At 40.3% G+C, this 21,306-nt stretch overlaps 1 protein-coding gene across 1 annotated transcript; it reads left to right on the top strand.

The window, feature by feature from the left end:
- Positions 1 to 464: 464 nt before the first annotated feature.
- Positions 465 to 6,187, top strand: LOC311082078 (uncharacterized protein; the record flags this gene model as incomplete). Its single annotated transcript, XM_084112822.1, has 4 exons — positions 465 to 5,204; positions 5,397 to 5,765; positions 5,980 to 6,027; positions 6,137 to 6,187. Exons 1-4 carry the CDS (start codon positions 5,154 to 5,156, stop codon positions 6,185 to 6,187), a joined length of 519 nt encoding a protein of 172 aa, XP_083968948.1. The 5' UTR covers positions 465 to 5,153.
- Positions 6,188 to 21,306: the final 15,119 nt, after the last annotated feature.

Genomic DNA, 21,306 nt, shown 5'->3' with positions numbered 1-21,306 from the left:
ATATAAATTATATATATATATATATATATATATATATATATATATATATATATATATATATATATATATATATATATATATATATATAAAAAATAGGCTATAGATTGCTCAATATTTAAGTTTATAAAAGTGTAACATTCAACGTACATATGAAAAAATACTAAGAAACTAAGAGATTTCAGCATAGCCCCTAGTACATAAAAGACAGAAAGCACACATAAAAAAATAAAGCATATAAAATAAAGCATAAATTAAAGGTGTTTTTGTAAATGCATAAGATATGGTTACAATTATGCATAATGACTAGAAATGCAGTAGGCTACTACATTTTAACTTTATGATGATCACAATTATAAAAATGTTTTGTGTTATTTAGAAATGTTATGGTGGTTTAAATATTAATTTGGAAAGAGGGAGAAACCTGTTTTTAGCGGGGAGGGAGAATGGGTGGGGTAGGTTAGGTCTGCATGATAATAATGAAACTGATAATCACGATTATTTTGCTCAAAATTATAATAGTGATTATTAATGACCATTATTCTTAGTTGAGAAATTGCAGAAAAAGAGACAGTTAACATAAATTAATTGCATAATTAGCCTATCAAAGGGGTGAAACGGCCATTTTGAGGCCTGAGATGGCCCACCTTAATTTAAAAAAACTACGATAACTTCATCAGAGGGTAAAAATCTATACATAGTTCCCACAGGCCAATTAATGTCACGTGACCTCCCCGGAGACGCCATCTTTGAGGGCAAAAGCTGCTGTGTTTACAATGTTTTACCATACTGTCTATGAGTTTTACAAGCAAATTTCGAATATTTCTTTCCATTTATAATGTTACGAAAATCATGAAGAGACAAGTGACAGAGATTATAAAGAGACTCTATTAACACAAGACAGAGAGAGGTACAATGCGAAAATTTCAGTCATAAATGGTGTGGATCCGTATGCGCTAACAAAGGAAGCACTGAGCACTGATTATGCAGCAGATACAGTATAATCATGTGTATCATTATCTGGTATTGGCTAGGAGTTTTAATACATGTGAGCAATTCCGAGCCTGGAAATATGTGCATGAATATGAATATACACGGTAATATACACGGTATGAAAATAAATAAAACTCGCGTGCAAATTAATTAATGTAATGCGGAACTACTTTATACGCGGGTTCTTTAGGGACATAATCTGAGATTGCCGTGCTGGAATGTGTGTGTGTGTGTGTGAGAGTGAGAGAGTCGCGGGCGCGATCGAACAGTGGAAACAATGTTTTTTTTGTATGTTTTTAATATCTCGTCATTTTGTTCATACAGGACATAATTCAAACTGCAAAGTGTTAACTTATATTTGTGTACACTCGCAATAAAAAACAACAAATTCTTGCGTGTTTTGAGGGAGTTTCTTTCCTGTTTATCCTCGCCAGCCATAACCTCCGTCGTTGTTCTGACAAAAGCTTAACGTTAGTCTTCTCACATTCATGAAGTCTAATGATGGGTATACTGTAAAATCCAAATTTAACTGAACCTCCGACACGATTTAAACATCCATTGACCCAGCAGGAGATCACCATTTTCACTTTTTATCACGAAATTAACTCGCTTCAGCTTCTTCTACTATTGTTCTGCCCACAGAAATGGCGCCGGGTCGGCAAATGCTAAAAAACTAAATTTAACTGAACCTCCGGCACGATTGGAACATCCATTGACCCAGCAGGAGATGACCATTTTCACTTTTTAATCACAAAATTTCCGTTTCAGCTTCTTCTTCTCATGTTCTGCATTGTAAGAATGTTGTGTTCTGCCCTCAGAAATGGCGCCGGGTCGGCAAATGCCCGTATGTTGTGACGTCATGTGGGAACTATGTATACAAAATGCATGGGTAGATTATTCTTAACACGCTGAATGTGGCCCAATTTTTCCATGTCTGTCTGTCTGCGATCATGGGCATTGTTACATTTATTATTAAAACTAATAATACAGCAATAAATAACGCACTATTTATAGAAGTCAGAAGAACACACCTTTACTTTGAGCTTGTCTTTATTCCTCAACCATTCTCCTCTTCCTTTTTTCATCTCCAGAAAGATGGCATTTGGATGCCATTTCTACCACAGTTTAACATCTATTATTATTTCAATTAACTAAAAATAGCATTGCTGTATGACTACGACTCTGACGAGACTTCGTGACGTTATGACAGACAAGAGGCAACCCAAATATGTGAAGTCGATATTACCATAGAGATTATAATATTTGGTATTTTATTTTTGACAGCACATTTTCTGTCATGCAAAATGCCTCATATAGGCCTAAGAAATTAAGCATTACTAAAGGGTAAGAGCGCCACACACACAAAAAAAATGTCTCTTGTTTCTAAAACGTGAGCATTTTGGAGAGAAGTGAGGTGGAATCCGTGTGTGTGAATACTGTGATAATTACGGTACTCGAGGTCTCCCACTATATCGCGGGCGGTATTATGCAAATTAGCGTGTGATGCGCTACTGTGTATATTTCTTATGTTTTTGTATTTTATTCAGTCTATTGTTATGTATTTATTATATTTTTCGGAAATGTGTCATGTTTGAACTATACAGAGCTATCCTTTTTATGTATGTTGTAGGTCTGGGTAATTTATTAGATACTCACCGTCTTTGTGAACTGTATCATGAGTAGTCAGCTCCATGCAATGCGTCCAGTATTGCCAATCCGCTTATTATAAGTGACTTTAGGCTTGTTTTTCTGTAAAGTCGCTTACAAATATTGGTAGTCGTGGGTCACGTTTTTTTTGGGGCTTGTTTCTAAAGGATAGTTGCTTATTTGGGCTTGTTCCCAGCTCCATAATAAGTTGTCAAGCAGACAGCAGTGCAACGAGTACTAGCCAATCAGAGGCAAAGTAGGGCAATCTGTTTTTTTCTGGTTTGGAAACGTCAGTGAGTGACGTTTAAATGAAAATACGCGCGAGTCGCGACTGATGGTGACTGGACTGTAGGAGAGTTTTTCGAGGAACAAAAATGCCCGGGACAAAGTGGGCGAAATACGGGAAGAAATATAACAGACTGGGAGAAAGAGAAAGATAGCCTATGGTGGTGTTATTTTTCATATATAATGAGGCTAAAGTGTTATGAGTCTTAAGAAAAATGTTTTAGACCAAGCCTCATCCTCACCTGTTCAAATGGTTTTGACTGGAATGGTTTTTAAACCAGTTTAGTTTATTTAAGTCTTTTCTAACTCACTCATTGGTTTATCAGAGCAGGAGCCTATTGCTGCACACTAGATTATCAATAATTTCTCCTGTTTCTGGGTTATAGTTATTTAAAAATGGGATCTTCTGCAGTCCCTGCAATAATAAATAAAGAATTTGTGAATTCAGGATGATATTTATTTGTGTGCAAATTTTTATTTTAGTTTAATTTTTAATTATCAGATTTACTGTGTATATAATGTCTTGAAGCTCAGGGGGGAGAAAAATAAATAAACTGTAGGCTACCGTGTGTACAGTTTTGCAAAACTGCGCACAGTTTACCAATCTGTCCACATGGATGTAAATTGACAATCTGTACCCACAGTTTAAAAACCGTGCACACAGTTCATTTATTTTTCTCTTCTCGGAACCTAGGGGTGCTCCGTAAAAAAGTTGCTTGTTTTGGGCTTGTTTTCACAGGCCTGGTTGCTTATTTGTCTCGCGAGATCTGGCAACACTGAATGCGTCGTGCACAAAATGTAGAAGTCAAGATGCGCGCACCCGAGTTCTCAGTAATATAATTAATTAACGAAGTATAATATATAATATTCGTGAGATTCAGGGGCCCCCTCTGGCAAGGCGGGGCCCTAGGCGACCGCCTATGTCGCCTAATGGTCGGGCCGGCTCTGCTGCGAGGGATCCAATACAAAGTCTGCCTTTGTTTTGGATTAGAATAGTTGAGAAATCAGTGTTTATACAAATGCGGTTGATGCAAAAGTTATAAAGCTGTGCACCTCTTTGGTGCGGCCATTTCACACTCGACAAGATGAAGAAAACCTACACGACCACCGAAGCAGTGGAGTACGTTACTGAACCAACAGACAGCGAGCCGGAGTCTGATGGCAGTGTAACGGAGAGCGCCTCAGATGTGGAGTTTCAGCTGACTTCGGATTCTAACTCCTCATCTGACTCAACTCAGAGTGAGGAACTGGATGACACACAGGAGACAGCCGATCCTATGTGGACATCAAAAAATGGACTCCACTGGTCACCCACTAACGCCGAGACGCTGCGCTACGTGCCAGCCAAGGTACCGACACATTACGCAACAGCTCGCATCGTGGACCCTAGGTCTGCATTCCAGCTACTGTTCACGGAGGAGATGGTAAAATTAATTGTGGACAGAACAAATCTCCAGGTGAGACGGTCCGAGACAGATTGGATTAATGTGGATGCAACAGACGTCGAGGCTTACCTCGGGGTGCTAATTCTGGTCCGGAGTCCAGAAATGAGTCCACCCGGAGCCTGTGGGATGACCACACAGGGCCAATCTTCAGGGCCACCATGCCCCACCGCAATTTCCAGAAGTTCAGTTCAAATGTAAGATTTGACGACAGGCTGACCCGACTTGGACATTACCGGGATGACAAGCTGGCGGCGTTCAGGCCGATCTGGGATAAGTGGTTGCACCTTCTCTTTAACCTCGGGGTGGACGTCTGTGTGGACGAGCAGCTGGTCGGGTTCTGAGGCCGCTGCAGATTCCGGCAGTATATGCCCAGCAAACCAGCAAAATATGGAATCAAGATCTGGGTCACAAGTGATGTTTCCACGTCTTATGCATGGAAAATGCAGATTTATGCCGGAAAATCCGCAGGATGCGCTCCCGAGGTAAACCAGGGACAGAGGGTTGTGCAGGACATTACTGACAGGCTGGAGGGACACACTGTTACCAAAGACAATTTCTTCACCTCTTATGCGCTGGCAGAGGAGCTGCTGAAGAAAAATATTGCTCTGGTTGGAACGATCCGGAGGAACAAACCAGAGCTTCCTCCAAACCAGAGCGCGAGCACCCAGATCCTCCGAGTTTGCGTTCAGGAAGACCACAACGGCTGTGGGGCGGGGGAATGTGCTTTTGCTGAGCACCAAGCACCGCGAGTCCGCTGTGAGTGGAGAGGAGCACCAGAAGCCTGTGATGATAATGGACTACAACCGGTGCAAAGGAGCTGTCGACAGCCTGGATAAGGTATGTGCTATTAGCAACAGTAACTCACACATTTATTTTATATACACATCTTTATGTAGTTTTCTAAAATATAGGCATATTTAGTACTAAGTTTATCATGCATTTTTTTCTCTTGTATTTATTTATTTTTTCTCTTATAACTTGGGCCAAAAAAATTGATTCATTTTTCCTAGATCTTTTTTTATTTTGCAGATGGTTGGCGCATACAGCTGCAAGAGGAAGACAGGTCGGTGGCCGATGGCGCTCTTCTACAATCTAATAGATGTCTCTGCTTTCAACGCCTTTGTCCTGTGGGTGGCTGTTGACCCTTCCTGGAACCAGGAGAAAACCTTCAAAAGGAGGCTGTTCCTGGAGGAGCTGGGGAGGATGCTGGTGTATCCCCAGATGGAGAGGAGAGAGTGCCTCCCCCGCACACCAGCCATGGTGCAATCACAGTGGAGAGCAGAAAATTCTAGACATATCCAGCTGCAGACCCGCAGCACCACCAGTTTCAGAACCCCAGCCACAGAACCGGAAGTGAGGGGCGGAGTTATTGAAAACGAGACAAGCATGGAGAGCGCGGTGAGTTTGTCGGTCAAGAGTTTAATAAAATTGCTTAATGGTTACTTGCATGATGTTCTGATTTTGCATGCTGCGACATTTTTTACAAGAAAGACCCAAATACCGTTGTTTTTGCATTGATTCAGAGCCTCAAACTGTAGGCCTATGTGCCGCACAATGTAACTGCATATTAGGAAATCTGTTTTTATTATTTGTGTATTTTTGTTGCCATAAGATGACAGCCAAAATTCCACCTGGCACATGGGTGCTACTGGAAAACAAGGTTGGTTAAAAAGAAGTCTGCTAAAGTTGGGACTGCGAAAGTGTCAAACTCTTATTAATAACTTCATGCTTCTTTTTTTATTATTATCATTATTATTTCATTTTTTTAGGATATCCCCCAACAGATTGGTGGTATGGACTGTGGAGTCTTCCCCAGATAGCAGACGGATGTGGGCCACTTCAGGCAATGATGCGGCACTGCAGGCCTACTTATGGCCCGGACCAAATGTGTCTGAGCCTGAAGTGGCCCACATGTAAAATGGCAAATATGGCCCAAATATTTTAAATCACATGTGGGCCTTTTTAGGCAAAGATGCGGCACTCATGGCAATGTGTAATCTGAATGTGAGCCTAAAGTGGCCCATATGATAAATAATTAATATGGCCCAGATATCACAAACCAAATGTGGGCCACCTATGGCAAAAACGTGGCACAATCGACAATGATTAATCTGGATGTAAACCAAAAATGGCCCACATATGTTTCAGCAAATGTGGCCCAGTTTTCTTAAAACATATCTGGGCCAGTTTTGGCAAAGATATGGCTCAGTGGCACTGTCTCATCTGGATGTGAGCCAAAAGTGGCCCACATATAATGCTGCAAATGTGGCCCAGTTATCGTAAAACACATCTGGGCCAGTTTGGGCAAAGATATGGCTCAGTGAACACTGGCTCATCTGGGTGTGAGCCAAAAGTGGCCCACATTTGATGCTCCAAATGTGGCCCAGTTATCTTAAAACACATCTGGGCCAGTTTGGGCAAAGATATGGCTCAGTGAGTACTGGCTCATCTGGGTGTGAGCCAAAAGTGGCCCACATATAATGCTCCAAATGTGGCCCAGTTATCTTAAAACACATCTGGGCCAGTTTGGGCAAAGATATGGCTCAGTGAACACTGGCTCATCTGGGTGTGAGCCAAAAGTGGCCCACATTTGATGCTCCAAATGTGGCCCAGTTATCTTAAAACACATCTGGGCCAGTTTGGGCAAAGATATGGCTCAGTGAGCACTGGCTCATCTGGGTGTGAGCCAAAAGTGGCCCACATATAATGCTCCAAATGTGGCCCAGTTATCTTAAAACACATCTGGGCCAGTTTGGGCAAAGATATGGCTCAGTGAACACTGGCTCATCTGGGTGTGAGCCAAAAGTGGCCCACATTTGATGCTCCAAATGTGGCCCAGTTATCTTAAAACACATCTGGGCCAGTTTGGGCAAAGATATGGCTCAGTGAGCACTGGCTCATCTGGGTGTGAGCCAAAAGTGGCCCACATATAATCCTGCAAATGTGGCCCAGTTATCTTAAAACACATCTGGGCCAGTTTGGGCAAAGATACGGCTCAGTGAGCACTGGCTCATCTGGGTGTGAGCCAAAAGTGGCCCCCATATAATGCTGCAAATGTGGCCTAGTTATCTTAAAACACATCTGGGTCAGTTTGGGCAAAGATATGGCTCAGTGAGCACTGGCTCATCTGGGTGTGAAGCAAAAGTGGCCCACATATAATGCTGCAAATGTGGCCCAGTTATCTTAAAACAAATCTGGGCCAGTTTGGGCAAAGATACGGCTCAGTGAGCACTGGCTCATCTGGGTGTGAGCCAAAAGTGGCCCACATTTGATGCTCCAAATGTGGCCCAGTTATCTTAAAACACATCTGGGCCAGTTTGGGCAAAGATATGGCTCAGTGAGCACTGGCTCATCTGGATGTGAGCCAAAAGTGCCCCACAAATGATGATCCAAATGTGGCCCAGCTATCTTAAAACATATCTGGGCCAGTTTGGGCAAAGATATGGCTCAGTGAGCACTGGCTCATCTGGGTGTGAGCCAAAAGTGGCCCACACATAATGCTGCAAATGTGGCCCAGTTATCTCAAAACACAACTGGGCCAGTTTTGGCAATGATATGGCTCAGTGAGCACTGGCTCATCTACATGTGAGCCAAAAGTGGCCCACATATAATGCTGCAAATGTGGCCCAGTTATTTTAAAACATATCTGGGTCAGTTTTGGCAAAGATATGGCTCAGTGAGCACTATCTCATCTCGATGTGAGGCAAAAGTGGCCCCCATTTGACATGGCAAATATTGCCCAAATAATTAATTACAATTTGGGCCACGTTTGGGAAATATACAGCACAGTCAGCATTGCAGGGTGTAAGTCTAACTTGGCTCACATTCGACGTGGCAAATATTCTTTGTGTTTCCCAAAAATTAAAACCTACATGGTAAGTCCATTTCTGGATTGGATGCAACACTTCTGACAATGGCTAATTAAGCTTAAAAAGGACAAAGTTTGAAACTGTAATGGCCTGAATATTTTTTAAACATTTTTTTAACAACATTTAACAATATTTTTTGGTATGGATGGAGCAGACAGTTAGGCTGGATGTGAGGCTACATGTACTTACATCTATGACATATGCTATTGCTAACATATGTTTTGTAGGTAGAGTGTCTAGAAAAGTTCAAGTGTCTAGGTTCAAACTTATGAAGACTTTTTATGGTTTTGGGATGTGCAAGAAGATACTTTAGTTGCTGTTTGTGTAACGCTTGGGGCACAATGATTTTGCCAAGTACATGCTCCTGTATCAATATATTTTGTTGATCTTGGAACAACATTCCTGTCCATAAAAATAGTCCTAACCCTAACCCTAACCCTAAACCTACAATCAGAGGGAAATGATAATAACATTGATCTAAAAGCATGGTTGTAAGCCTAAACTTGACATAACTGCAAACTTCAAATCTAATTGGTCGAATGCTGTTCCAGAATCAACAAAGATGTTGAGCAAGGAACATGTTGTAGCCTACTCGGTGTAACCTTGCTTATCTTGCTAGCAGTGTCATCTAACTTCTAGAGCAGACCCGGACAAACTTCCTCTGGGGCCTCAAGATGACTTAAAATTATGACAAAACTAAATCCACCAAAAATCAAGATATTTCTCATTATTTGGCTATTTTTATAACAAATGTACAGGATTTGTTGTGGAGAATATAAGCGGACATTGAAGTCAAAAAGGTTGCGATTCATGTTGTTTTAAGTGACCCCACAAAGGGTAATATTTTAAACTCCCTTAAAATATTTAAATATGTAAAATATTTCATATATATATATATATATATATATATATATATATATATATATATATATATATATATATATATATATATATATATATAATATTTTATTCTAAATAAACCTTACATTTTTCTTACATTTCTGGCTAAAAATAATTTAAATTTATACAACTGTCATCTTTAGGCTATAAACAATCTTTATTAAAGATTAAAATTATAATATATAATATAAATTATAATACTAATTGACACTATAATTGATGAAATACAATTAAATGAAGATGACAAATCAGCAGAACCTGCTATGAGAAAATATTATTTTGATATTTTTTCTTGAATACTTTTTCAAAGCCCTGCATTCATGACAAAATGTTCCCACTCTTTTGCTGATTAGAGATAAGATCTATTATGTTTAAATAAAATATTTACTGGATGTAGTTGTCTGTGAAGAAAAAAAAATCTAACGGACGATTTTCCAGTTCACGGCCCTTTAAATTTAAACGTTGCCGGAAAGCGCGAAAAAGGCGCTCAAAACCAAAACGTCAGAGGATTGTCAGGAGGACGGAGGACGGATACCGGTACTGCAAAAAGTCAAGGTAAGACATAATCGATAAATGTTTCTTTTTGTTAGCGATTGCTTCGTTATATCAAGTTGGAGTCTGCATGTTGTGTTATAGAGTCGATGGAATAATTTCTATTCGAAGTTACATTATTTTGGCAGTTCAACTCTAAGCTAGATCTGCTCCCTATCACTCTCCCAACCTTTAGTCAGTTCTGCAGGGTTAAAGTATTTAACTCGTGTCTTATTTTGGCAATGAAAAAATAAATATATAATATAGTGTAATTTGACATTCATGTTTATATACATTGGACATAATACTGCACTAGTTGTATTACTTTGTGACAGCAAATTTGTGCATTATTCCTAGGGATAATGAACCCTAGGAATAATGCACAAATTAAAAAAAAAAAAACTACATGCTTTTTCTTACAATAAAAGCTTTTATGAGATGATTACAAAGTAACAATAATAGATGTTTTGGATTCAGGTAGACTATTTAAAAGTTGGTTAGGCTATTCCTCTATGTATTTAACATTTTTATTATACCCTAGTAATTATAAAATTAACGTTAGTTTTGTTTGTTTTTTTGTCATTTACTGTTTTGAGTCACCTTAATATGTGTCAATGTGATTTGCTACAAAAAAACTGCTGGTGGGAATAAAATAGCCTACAGTTTAAAACACATCTAGTGCGTTTGCTGCCAAAAAGCCCCTTTTTTGTTTCATCTGACCATAGAATCCGGTCCCTTTTGAAGTTCCAGTGTCTGACGACTGAATATGCTGGAGTTTAATTTTAGCAGAGCGAGGAGGATTTTTCTTGAAACCCTCCCAAACAACATGTGGGGATGTAGGGGTTGTTTGATATTTTTTTTTTAGGCTTTCTGACCCCAAGACTCAACTAATCTCTGCAATTCTCCATCTGTGATCCTTGGAGAGTCTTTGGCCACTCAAAGTTTCCTCCTCACCGTCCATTAAGACAATATAGACACACGTCCTCTTCCAGGCAGATTCGTAACATCTTTAGTTGATTATAACTTCTTAATTATTGCCCTGATGGTCAAAATGGGGATTTTCAATTCTTTAGCTATTTTCTTACAGCCACTTTCTATTTTGTGATGTTCAACAATCTTTTAATACACATCAGAACTATATTCTTTGGTTTTACTCATTGTGATGGATAATTAAGGGAATTTGGCCTTTGTGTTTCCTCATATTTAAACCCTGGTGTGCTAAAAAAGATACATATTAATGGGAATATACTTCTGAGATATTTTACTCGTAAACAAAATCTAGAGGTGCCAATAATTGTGGCCAATGTGTGTTGGAGATAAACATTTATTTCATAATGTGATTTCCATTTCCATTTTTCCATTTACAATGTTATATTTTTTTAGGAACTGTCAGAAACAACAGACTGACAGCTGCGGCCACCGATCAAGAGATCGAATCATTTGTTAAAAAATGGCTTCATCTTGCAAGTGACCGAGACGGAGGGAGAAGAGAAAGAGAGAAACGGAGGAGGGTCCAAGACACCAGTAAGTCAGTTACATTGTGTTTTTGCTAGATGTGTATAATACCATGGTCTGTCTGAATACTTTATTCTGATTGGCTGCAAGGTGTAGCCATTTGTAACACTTTACAAGTTAACATTAGTTAACTACTTTAGTTAACATGTGGCATGAACAATTCTTCTACAGTATTTATTAGGGGTGGAACGGTACATGTATTCGTATTGAACCGAAGCGGTGCATCACGGTTCAGTGCATGAATATACACGGAGAATACACGGTATAAAAATAAATAAAACTTGCGTGCAAATTAATTATTGTAACGCGGAACTACTGTTAAATATGCAGGTTCTTTAGGGACACCTAATCTGTAGCTCCGCCTTAGCTCTGAAACTCTGTGTCTATAATGAACAGGCTGCGATGTCAAGATTGCAATGCTGGAATATGTTGTGTGCGTGCGTGTGTGAGAGAGAGATCGAGGCGCGGGCGCGATCGAACAGTGGAAACATAAAAACATACTCCGTCATTTTTTTCATACAGGACATCATTCAAACTGCAAAGTGTTTACTTATATTTGTGTACACTCGCAATAAAACACAACATTGTGCTTTTGTCAAACTGTAAACTCTTGTCAAACTGTAACCTACAACTGTCACCCAACCAAAATCTCTCTCTCTCTCTCTCTCTCTCTCTCTCTCTCTCTCTCTCTCTCTCTCTCTCTCTCTCTCTCTCTCTCTCTCTCTCTCTCTCTCTCTCTCTCTCTCTCGGTCGAAGTCCACAGTAGTCGATCATCGAGTTCACGTGCGTGATCATAGGTAACTAAGCAACTCGACAATCGACTACTGTGGACTTCGACCGAAAACAGGAAGTAAATACAGGTGTGTGCGCTGGCTGAATTAACATCACTTTTATTCATATCTTTCACATCTACTGCAGTCAGATTCACCGTGTTCTTTCTGAAGGAATCACTCACATGGCTGGGCACTTGTAATGACACATCAAGGATGTTAAGAGGCTAAAAGCAGGTTTAAAACTTGCCCCATTGAAGTCAACAGGGTGCAAATTTTAAAAAGAGGATAACACAGTGTAGGCAACACCGATTTTTGCACTCCAAATTTACAAAAAAATGAGCTCAATGTTAAAATTGACCGGAGTTCTCCTTTAAGACATTTATTTTCCTTTGGTGTTACAGCCTACAGACATGCACAAGAAAAAAAAATTGCCTTCTACATTTTTGTTTTGCTTTTCCCTCCAATTTACCGAACTCGTACCGAACCGTGATGTCCGAACCAAGGTATGAACCGAACCATGACTTCTGTGTCCCGTTCCACCCCTAGTATTTATTAATCGTAGTTAATGCTAATTGTGATGCTTACTAATGCATTACTAAAATCAAAAGTTGTATTTGTTAATGTATTTGTTAACATTAGTTAATGCACTGTGAACTAACATGATCAAACAATGATTGACTGTAACTTTAAGAAAGCTTAATAAATAATGTAGTTAATGTTAGTTAATACTAGTTAATACATTAACTAATGTTAACAAATAAGACCTTACAGTGTTACCAAACCATTTAATGCACTGGTAGTTCCAGTCCATTTATTCACCATTCAGTATTAATGTGCTGCTTTGATTAAAGCACAGAGACAGCCGTTTTTAAAGTTTTTAAAACTTGCAGCTTCACTATTAGTAAATAGACGGTGTATAGACGCAGGTAATTCCTGAACGCATCTCTTACTACAGTGCCTGCTTTTTTTGTTTTGTATTTATTTATTTTATTTTTTAATTATATTTTGTTTAGGGCTTTTTTATTTAATTTAGCTTCTAAGTTGTTGTGTGTGTGTTTGTTTTGTACTTCAACGCTATTGTATTAGCGTTCTGTTACTGAGTCAACTGGGTTTTTTTTTCATTTGTGTATCCAATAAAGGCTTGCAAGATTGCCATGATGCAGATGGGCCCAGTCAAGGAGGTCAAATTATATAATTTTGGATGGTTCCATTTGCCAAGGTTTTGTAGTGTGTTAACTTCTGTGTTGTCTGTTTGTTTTTTTTGGATGACCAAGGCTACTGGAAACATGTTTTGTTTTTATTTAGTTTTTACTATGCTTTCTATGCATATATTTTGTGTTTGTTTATTGTTGTTTTTTTTGTTTTTGTTTTCTTTTGTTTTTTCTTTCCAGTTTTGAAAATGTAAACTTGCAGTGGGTTGTTCTTTGGCAATATTAATAAATGATGCAAATGTTTTCAGAAATGTGTTTGAATCATCTGTTGTAACTTATCTTAACATAAAGAGGGGCCATTTTTACATTTCTCTTCTCTGTATGTTGGATATTGTTGATGCAGAGTTCACTTAGTGTCAGTGATATTCAGTCACTGAGTTTCCCAAAGTTTTAATGGCACAGCATGCACACACAAAAACACACATTTAAGGCTTATTTAGTTAATTCTTGGCTAATATGTGGCTGAACAAATGGCCTGCTTGTGGCCCAGATCTGGCAAACAGGAGTGGACCACCCAAGTGCCATCATTTCAGGTATACATACAAGGTGTCAAATCTGGGCCCAAATGAAAATTAACTGTGGCTCAGATTTGTGCCAGTTCTGCTTTATTTGTTTTGTTTATGGCTCACATGTGGCATTGCTATGGCTTAATTGTGGCCCAAATCTGGCAAACAGGAGCGGACCGCCCAAGTGCCATCATTTTCATCTGGCCCACATACCGCGTGGAATGATGGTACATGGGCGGTCCGCTCCTGTTTGCCAGATTTGGGCCACAATTAAGCCATAGCAATGCCGCATGTCAGCCATAAACAAAACAAATAAAGCAGAACTGGCCCACATCTGGCCCAGAAAGCAAAATTACTGTGGCCCAGATCCAGCCCACACTTGACACTTTCATCTGGCCCACATACCGCGTGGAATGATGGCACTTGGGCGGTCCTCTCCTGTTTGCCAGATTTGGGCCACAATTAAGCCATAAGGCAAGGCAAGGCAAGGCAAGTTTATTTATATAGCACATTTCATACACAATGGCAATTCAAAGTGCTTTACATAAAATAAATTAAAATAATAAAAAGAAATAAGAATAATTAAAACAGTTAAGAAAAAATAAAAAAATAAAATACAGTACAGTACAAACAGTCGGACGAACATTGGCACAGTGCTCATTCAGTAAATGCATAGCTAAAAAGATGTGTTTTGAGTCTAGATTTGAATGTGACTACAGTAGGAGCACATCTGATCTCCTCTGGAAGCTGGTTCCAGCTGCGGCTGGCATAATAGCTAAAAGCAGACTCGCCATGCTTTGAGTGAACCCTTGGTATTTCTAGCTGATATGATCCTAGTGATCTGAGTGATCTGTTGGGTTTATATTCAGTGAGCATATCTGCAATGTATTGAGGTCCTAGGCCATTGAATGATTTATATACCAGTAATAATACTTTAAAATCAATCCTAAATTTAACTGGGAGCCAGTGTAAAGACCTGAGGACTGGTGTGATATGTTCATATTTTCTGGTTCTGCTCAGAATCCTGGCGGCAGCGTTCTGTATGAGCTGCAACTGTCTTATGGTCTTTTTGGGAAGGCCAGTGAGGAGTCCATTACAATAATCCACCCTGCTGGTGATGAAAGCATGCACAAGTTTCTCTAAGTCTTGTCTGGAAACAAAGCATCTAATTCTTGCAATATTTTTCAGATGATAGTATGCTGATTTAGTTATTGCTTTGACATGACTACTGAAACTAAGGTCTGACTCTAGTGTCACACCAAGATTCCTGACTTGATTTTTAGTTGTTTGACCCCTAGAGTGAAGGTATGCATTCACCTTGAGAACTTCATCTTTGTTTCCAAATGCAATGACTTCAGTTTTGTCTATGTTTAACTGAAGAAAGTTTTGACACATCCAACTTTTGACTTCATCAATGCATTGGCACAGGGAGTCAATGGGGCTGTAATCGTTAGGCGATAGGGCTAAGTAGAGCTGTGTGTCGTCTGCATAGCTGTGGTAAGCAATTTGGTTCTTTCTCATTATTTGGCTCATTGGGAGCATATACAGGTTGAACAGGAGTGGCGCAAGAATTGAGCCTTGAGGGACTCCGCATGTCATGGATGTCCACTCAGACTTATGGTCTCCTATACTCACATAATAACCTCTCCCATCTAAGTATGACCTGAACCATTTTAGGACTATCCCAGAAAGCCCCACCCAGTTTTCCAGCCTGTCAAGAAGTATGTTATGATCGACAGTGTCAAATGCAGCACTGAGGTCGAGTAGCACCAGCACTGATAGTTTGCCTGAATCAGTATTTAAGCGAATATCGTTTATTATCTTTATGAGCGCTGTCTCTGTGCTGTGGTGCGGTCGGAAACCAGATTGAAAATTGTCAAAGGATCCATTCGAGCTTAAGAATTTGTTCAGCTGATTGAAGACAACTTTTTCAATGATCTTGCCTATGAAAGGAAGATTTGAGATCGGCCTATAGTTGCTTAATATGGTCTTATCCAGATTGCTCTTTTTCAGGAGGGGCTTGACAACTGCAGTTTTCAGGGAGTTTGGAAAACTCCCAGAGAGAAGTGAGGCATTTACCACTTCTAGAAGATCTGCTTCTAAACTGTTTAACACACTTTTGAAAAATGATGTGGGAAGTGTGTCAAGAGCACAGGTTGATGTTTTAAGGTGCTGTACGGTTTCTTCCAAAATTTTGCCATCAATTTCTTTGAAGTCAGACATAGTAACTACTTTCTCAGGTGGTTTGATCTGTCTGACCTCAGTGCAACTCAAGGATGTGCTGATCACCTTTCTGATATTACTGATTTTCTCAGAGAAGAAAGAAGCAAACTCACTGCACTTGTTCTCTGACAGCATTTCACTGGGAATCTGGCTTGGGGGGTTTGTCAGTCTCTCTACAGTAGCAAAAAGAGTGCGTGTGTTGTTTAAATTACTGTTTATAATATTTGAGAAGAAAGTCTGTCTAGCTTTGCCTAGTTCCATATTGAAAGCATGAAGGCTGTCTTTGTAGATGTTATAATGGACTACAAGTTTTGTCTTCCGCCACATGCGCTCTGCTTTTCTGCATTGTCTTTTCATATTTTGCACTGCTGTTGAGTTTCTCCAAGGTGCTTTTTGTCTGCCACTCTTCTTCCTGACTTTAACAGGAGCAATATCATCAATTACACCTTTAACTTTTGAGTTAAAAGAATCAAGGAGAAAATCAACAGAGTCTGCAGATATGCTTGGTGTTAAGGATATAGCCTTCATAAATAGTACACTAGTGTTCTCATTTAAGCATCTCTTCTTGACAGACACAGATCTAGCTTCAGTGGCAGGAGAGATCAATATATCAAAGAAAATACAGAAATGATCAGACAGTGCTACATCCTTAATAACAATAGATGAAATGTTTAGACCCTTACTGATAAGTAAATCTAGAGTGTGTCCACGATTGTGTGTGGGTCCATGTACATGCTGAGTCAGATCAAACGTTTTTAAAACACTTTTGATTTCTTTTGCCATATTGTTTTCTGCACTATCTATGTGGATGTTAAAATCTCCAGCAATGGCAAAACAGTCAAACTCTGAGGTAATTGCTGATAACATTTCTGTAAAGTCCTCAGCAAAGGCTGGAGAGTATTTTGGAGGCCTGTAAATAATGATAAGTAAAATGCGTGGAGCACCTTTTAACACAATACCCAGATATTCGAAAGAAGGGTAATTCCCAAATGATATTTGCTTACATTGATAGATATCTTTAAAAAGAGCAGCTAGACCCCCACCTCTCTTAACAGCTCTGCAGACACTCATAAAAGTAAAGTTAGGAGGGGCTGCTTCATTGAGGATTGTTGCACTAAAGCTGTCTTCTAGCCAGGTTTCATTTAGAAGCATAAAATCCAGGTTGTTTGTGGTTATTAAATCGTTGACTAGAAGTGATTTATTTTTAAGTGAACGAATGTTTAAAAGTGCTAACTTAACAGTCTTACTTTTTGTCCCCACATCAATCTTACTTTGACGTGTAATAGGCACCAGATTAGTTAGGTTTGCTGCACGGCTATTGAAGGCCTTAGATTTTCTATCTTGTAATAAAACAGCAATAGAGAAAGATACCGGCACACTGGGTTCCCGCTTGTTCTGTAAACATTTGAGAAAGTTACTGTTATCAGAGCGGGGACCCAAAACACATCACTGAGAGCTGGTATCAGTTGTTTTTGGTTCACCTCGAGCAGATGGAGGAGGGTGTGGGCCCTGGCGTTGTGGCAGAGGCCGAAGTGCTCTCACAGGAGGGGGAGGGCGAGCTGGGCCCGCAGGCTTTGGTGCGGGTGGTAATGGTGCCTGTCGTTTTTTGGTTGGTATCTGGGGGCTTGCAGCAAAAGAGTGGGATAGTTTGGTTCCAGCATACACCAGTTCTTCCATTTTCTGTGAGAAACACAGAAGAGGCGATGCTGGAGAGAGGGATAGCGTGTCTGGTGAAAGGGGCTGTTGCTCTGGTGTTATAGGAGGCTGTGATATGCTGTCCTGGCTTCCCTGGCTGTTTTCCAGGAAGTCGTCCTTGGGTGCTGAATCTTCAAGCAGTTCTGATATGTCTCTCTGTGGGCAGGGCTCAGCTGAGATTGTGTCCGTGAGCAGAGGTTGTTGTGGCGGAGTGGTGTTATCATTGTCCTTGTGTGATATGTCAACCGCATGTCCATTTTGCTGCTGAAGTGAAGTCCTGTGGTCATTCATACTGTGTCCAGGTGTGTGTGTGCCGTTCAGATTGAGTGGATTGGCACAAACTGCAGAAGGATGATTGATGGAGAAGTAGAAATTGTCCTTTAACACTCTTGAACCAAGTTTGTTTGGGTGATGGCCATAACAATGCCGCATGCCAGCCATAAACAAAACAAATGAAGCTTAACTGGCCCATATCTGGCCCAGACACCAAAGTTGCTGTGGCCCATATCCGGCCCACACTTGACACTTTCATCTGGCCCACACACCGTGTGGAATGATGGCACTTGGGTGGTCCGCTCCTGTTTGCCGGATATGGGCCACAATTAAGCCATAACAATGCCGCATGTCAGCCGTAAACAAAACAAATGAAGCAGAACTGGCCCATATCTGGCCCAGACACCAAAGTTGCTGTGGCCCAGATCTGGCCCACACTTGACACTTTCATCTGGCCCACATACCGCGTGGAATGATGGCACTTGGGCGGTCCGCTCCTGTTTGCCAGATTTGGGCCACAATTAAGCCATAACAATGCCGCATGTCAACCGTAAACAAAACAAATGAAGCTTAACTGGCCCATATCTGGCCCAGACACCAAAGTTGCTGTGGCCCAGATCCGGCCCACACTTGACACTTTCATCTGGCCCACATACTGTGTGGAATGATGGCACTTGGGCGGTCCGCTCCTGTTTGCCAGATTTGGGCCACAATTAAGCCATAACAATGTCAGCCGTAAACAAATCAAATGAAGCAGAACTGGCCCATATCTGGCCCAGACACCAAAGTTGCTGTGGCCCAGATCCGGCCCACACTTGACACTTTCATCTGGCCCACATACCGCGTGGAATGATGGCACTTGGGCGGTCCGCTCCTGTTTGCCGGATATGGGCCACAGTCAAGTGTAGGCCAGATGTGGGCCAATTCGGCTTTATTTATTTTGTTTATGGCTGACATGCGGCATTGTTATGGCTTAATTGTGGCCCACATCTGGCAAACAGGAGCGGACCGCCCAAGTGCCATCATTCCACACGGTATGTGGGCCAGATGAAAGTGTCAAGTGTGGGCCGGATCTGGGCCAAAGCAACTTTGGTGTCTGGGCCAGATATGGGCCAGTTCTGCTTCATTTGTTTTGTTTACGGCTGGCATGCGGCATTGTTATGGCTTAATTGTGGCCCACATCTGGCAAACAGGAGCGGACCGCCCAAGTGCCATCATTCCACGTGGTATGTGGGCCAGATGAAAGTGTCAAGTGTGGGCCGGATCTGGGCCAAAGCAACTTTGGTGTCTGGGCCAGATATGGGCCAGTTCTGCTTCGTTTGTTTTGTTTACAGCTGGCATGCGGCATTGTTATGGCTTAATTGTGGCCCACATCTGGCAAACAGGAGCGGACCGCCCAAGTGCCATCATTCCACGCGGTATGTGGGCCAGATGAAAGTGTCAAGTGTGGGCCGGATCTGGGCCACACCAATTTTGCTATCTGGGTCATGTTGATGGTGAGACATTATGTTTTTGATATAAATAAAGCAATGATTTTTTATTTATTTATAATGTTAAATAAGGAACAAGGAAGCAATTATTTAATTTGACGTTTACAGAGATAATGTTCCTTAATGTTTGCAGTATGCTTTTGGGAGCACCTTTTTGATTTTACATCTGTAAGTAATTACGGAGATGGTGGGCTCTTATTTTTCTGGAGAACTTTGGGATTTTCCCTGAAAGGTGGTCACTACATACTTGACATTTACTCCAACCCACCGTTACATTTGCAGCCTTTTCTGATCAATTTTAAATTAACCAAGATATGTATATTCCAGTGCAGAAACCCTACAAGAGTCCCTTCCAAGTGAAGAACAAGCTACGCTTAGCAGCAGTGCGGCATGTCTCAAATATAAATATAAAACGCGCATATCTGAGTGTAAATATATATATATAATCTTAATATATAATACATTTGTAAGAAATATTAAAAGTCACATTTTCCTTTAATATTCTGTAATGAAGGAGCTCCCAATAATCCGACAGAAGCTGTCAAATGGCTCCCTTTCCAACAGTCATCTGCTCAGGGGTCCAGTGAAGAAGACAAGGAAAAGGTCCTCAACAATCTCCTAGAACAAGCAGAAGCTTCCAGAGAGCTCTTTGTATTTAATTTTGTGTTCAGGGATAAGGGATGACATTATTGTTTTTGATGATTATTTTTGCAGGAATGTAAGGACAAAATGGGCCTAAGAGTGAATTCTTCATTTGATACATTTTAAGTTTAATTTATGCAGGATTGTCATGGTAAAATGAGCCTAGGAGGAGTGAATTGTTAATTTTGTCAATTTGAATTTATGCAGGACTATCATGACAAAATGGGCCTAGGAGCGAATTGTTCAATTGATACATTTCAATTTAATTATTTGTTGTATACATTTTTATTGTTTCTTTTAAAACGATGCTGCTTTTTTTTATTTAAATGTTTTATATAGAAAAATTCATGCTGCATATGTTCTTGGCTTTGGAGTAAATGTTTATTTTGAGTCTTGTGAATAAAGTATATTTCATATAAAATGCCCATAAGTTTCAAGCATTATTTTTCAACATCATGATCAGAAATTAACTCTCATAATTCAATGAAACGGATAACTATGTACAATTATATTACACAAGATCAATGTTTTAAAATTAGTATTGTATCAAGTATGACGTTTCGTGTGTAATAAAAGCAAGTTATGCTCCAAAACCTTATAGGTGGCGCTACTCGGTTTAGAAGCTCACTTCCAGTTCTGTGGCTGGGGTTCTGAAACTGGTGGTGCTGTGGGTCTGCAGCTGGATACTATTGGAAAAATCAGAGGCAAGTGGGTCTGCAGAGGCAAATGGGGCTGCAGACACCCATGACAAGAGGAGGAGGGGGTGCAGTTTCTGCACTAACAAAAAAAGAAAAATCTCCACCACCTGCTCAAAATGTGGCATTTACATCTGTAAGGAGCATGCATTGAATTCTGCAGCTCCTGCAAATGAGCTGAACAATGACCCCATTTTGTTTTGAAGTTTTTGATATGTTTATAGAATTTAGAAAAGTAAAAATTCATGTTCATGGTGATCTTGTAGTTTTGCTTAGCCTGGGAAAACCCAGACAACTTCCGGCAAATTCAGATTTGCTCTGCAAGTAGTCTGGCAAAGAGCTCATTCAAGCCCATTTCCATGCCGTCGAAATCACGGCACCAATCAGAAACGTTGAGGCGGGCTTTACACGATGACGATCGCTCTGATTGGTTTTAGGTCTAGCCTATCCAATTGCGCCCAGAGGCATTTGAGCGACGTCCGTTGGTGAAGCGCACCAACTTTTAAATGCATTATTATATTCAAATTGCTAAAACATGAGGACAGTCTCCATGAAAGACCCACTGGCAGATGAACGTGCTACTACATTTCTCTCCGAAACGGTAGGAAATTAAATT

This window comes from Abramis brama (genome assembly GCF_963993115.1).
Source record: "Abramis brama genome assembly, chromosome: 4".
Classification (NCBI taxonomy): domain Eukaryota; kingdom Metazoa; phylum Chordata; class Actinopteri; order Cypriniformes; family Leuciscidae; genus Abramis; species Abramis brama.
Note: the sequence above shows the minus strand (reverse complement) of the source record. Positions and strands in the feature narration are given on the sequence as shown.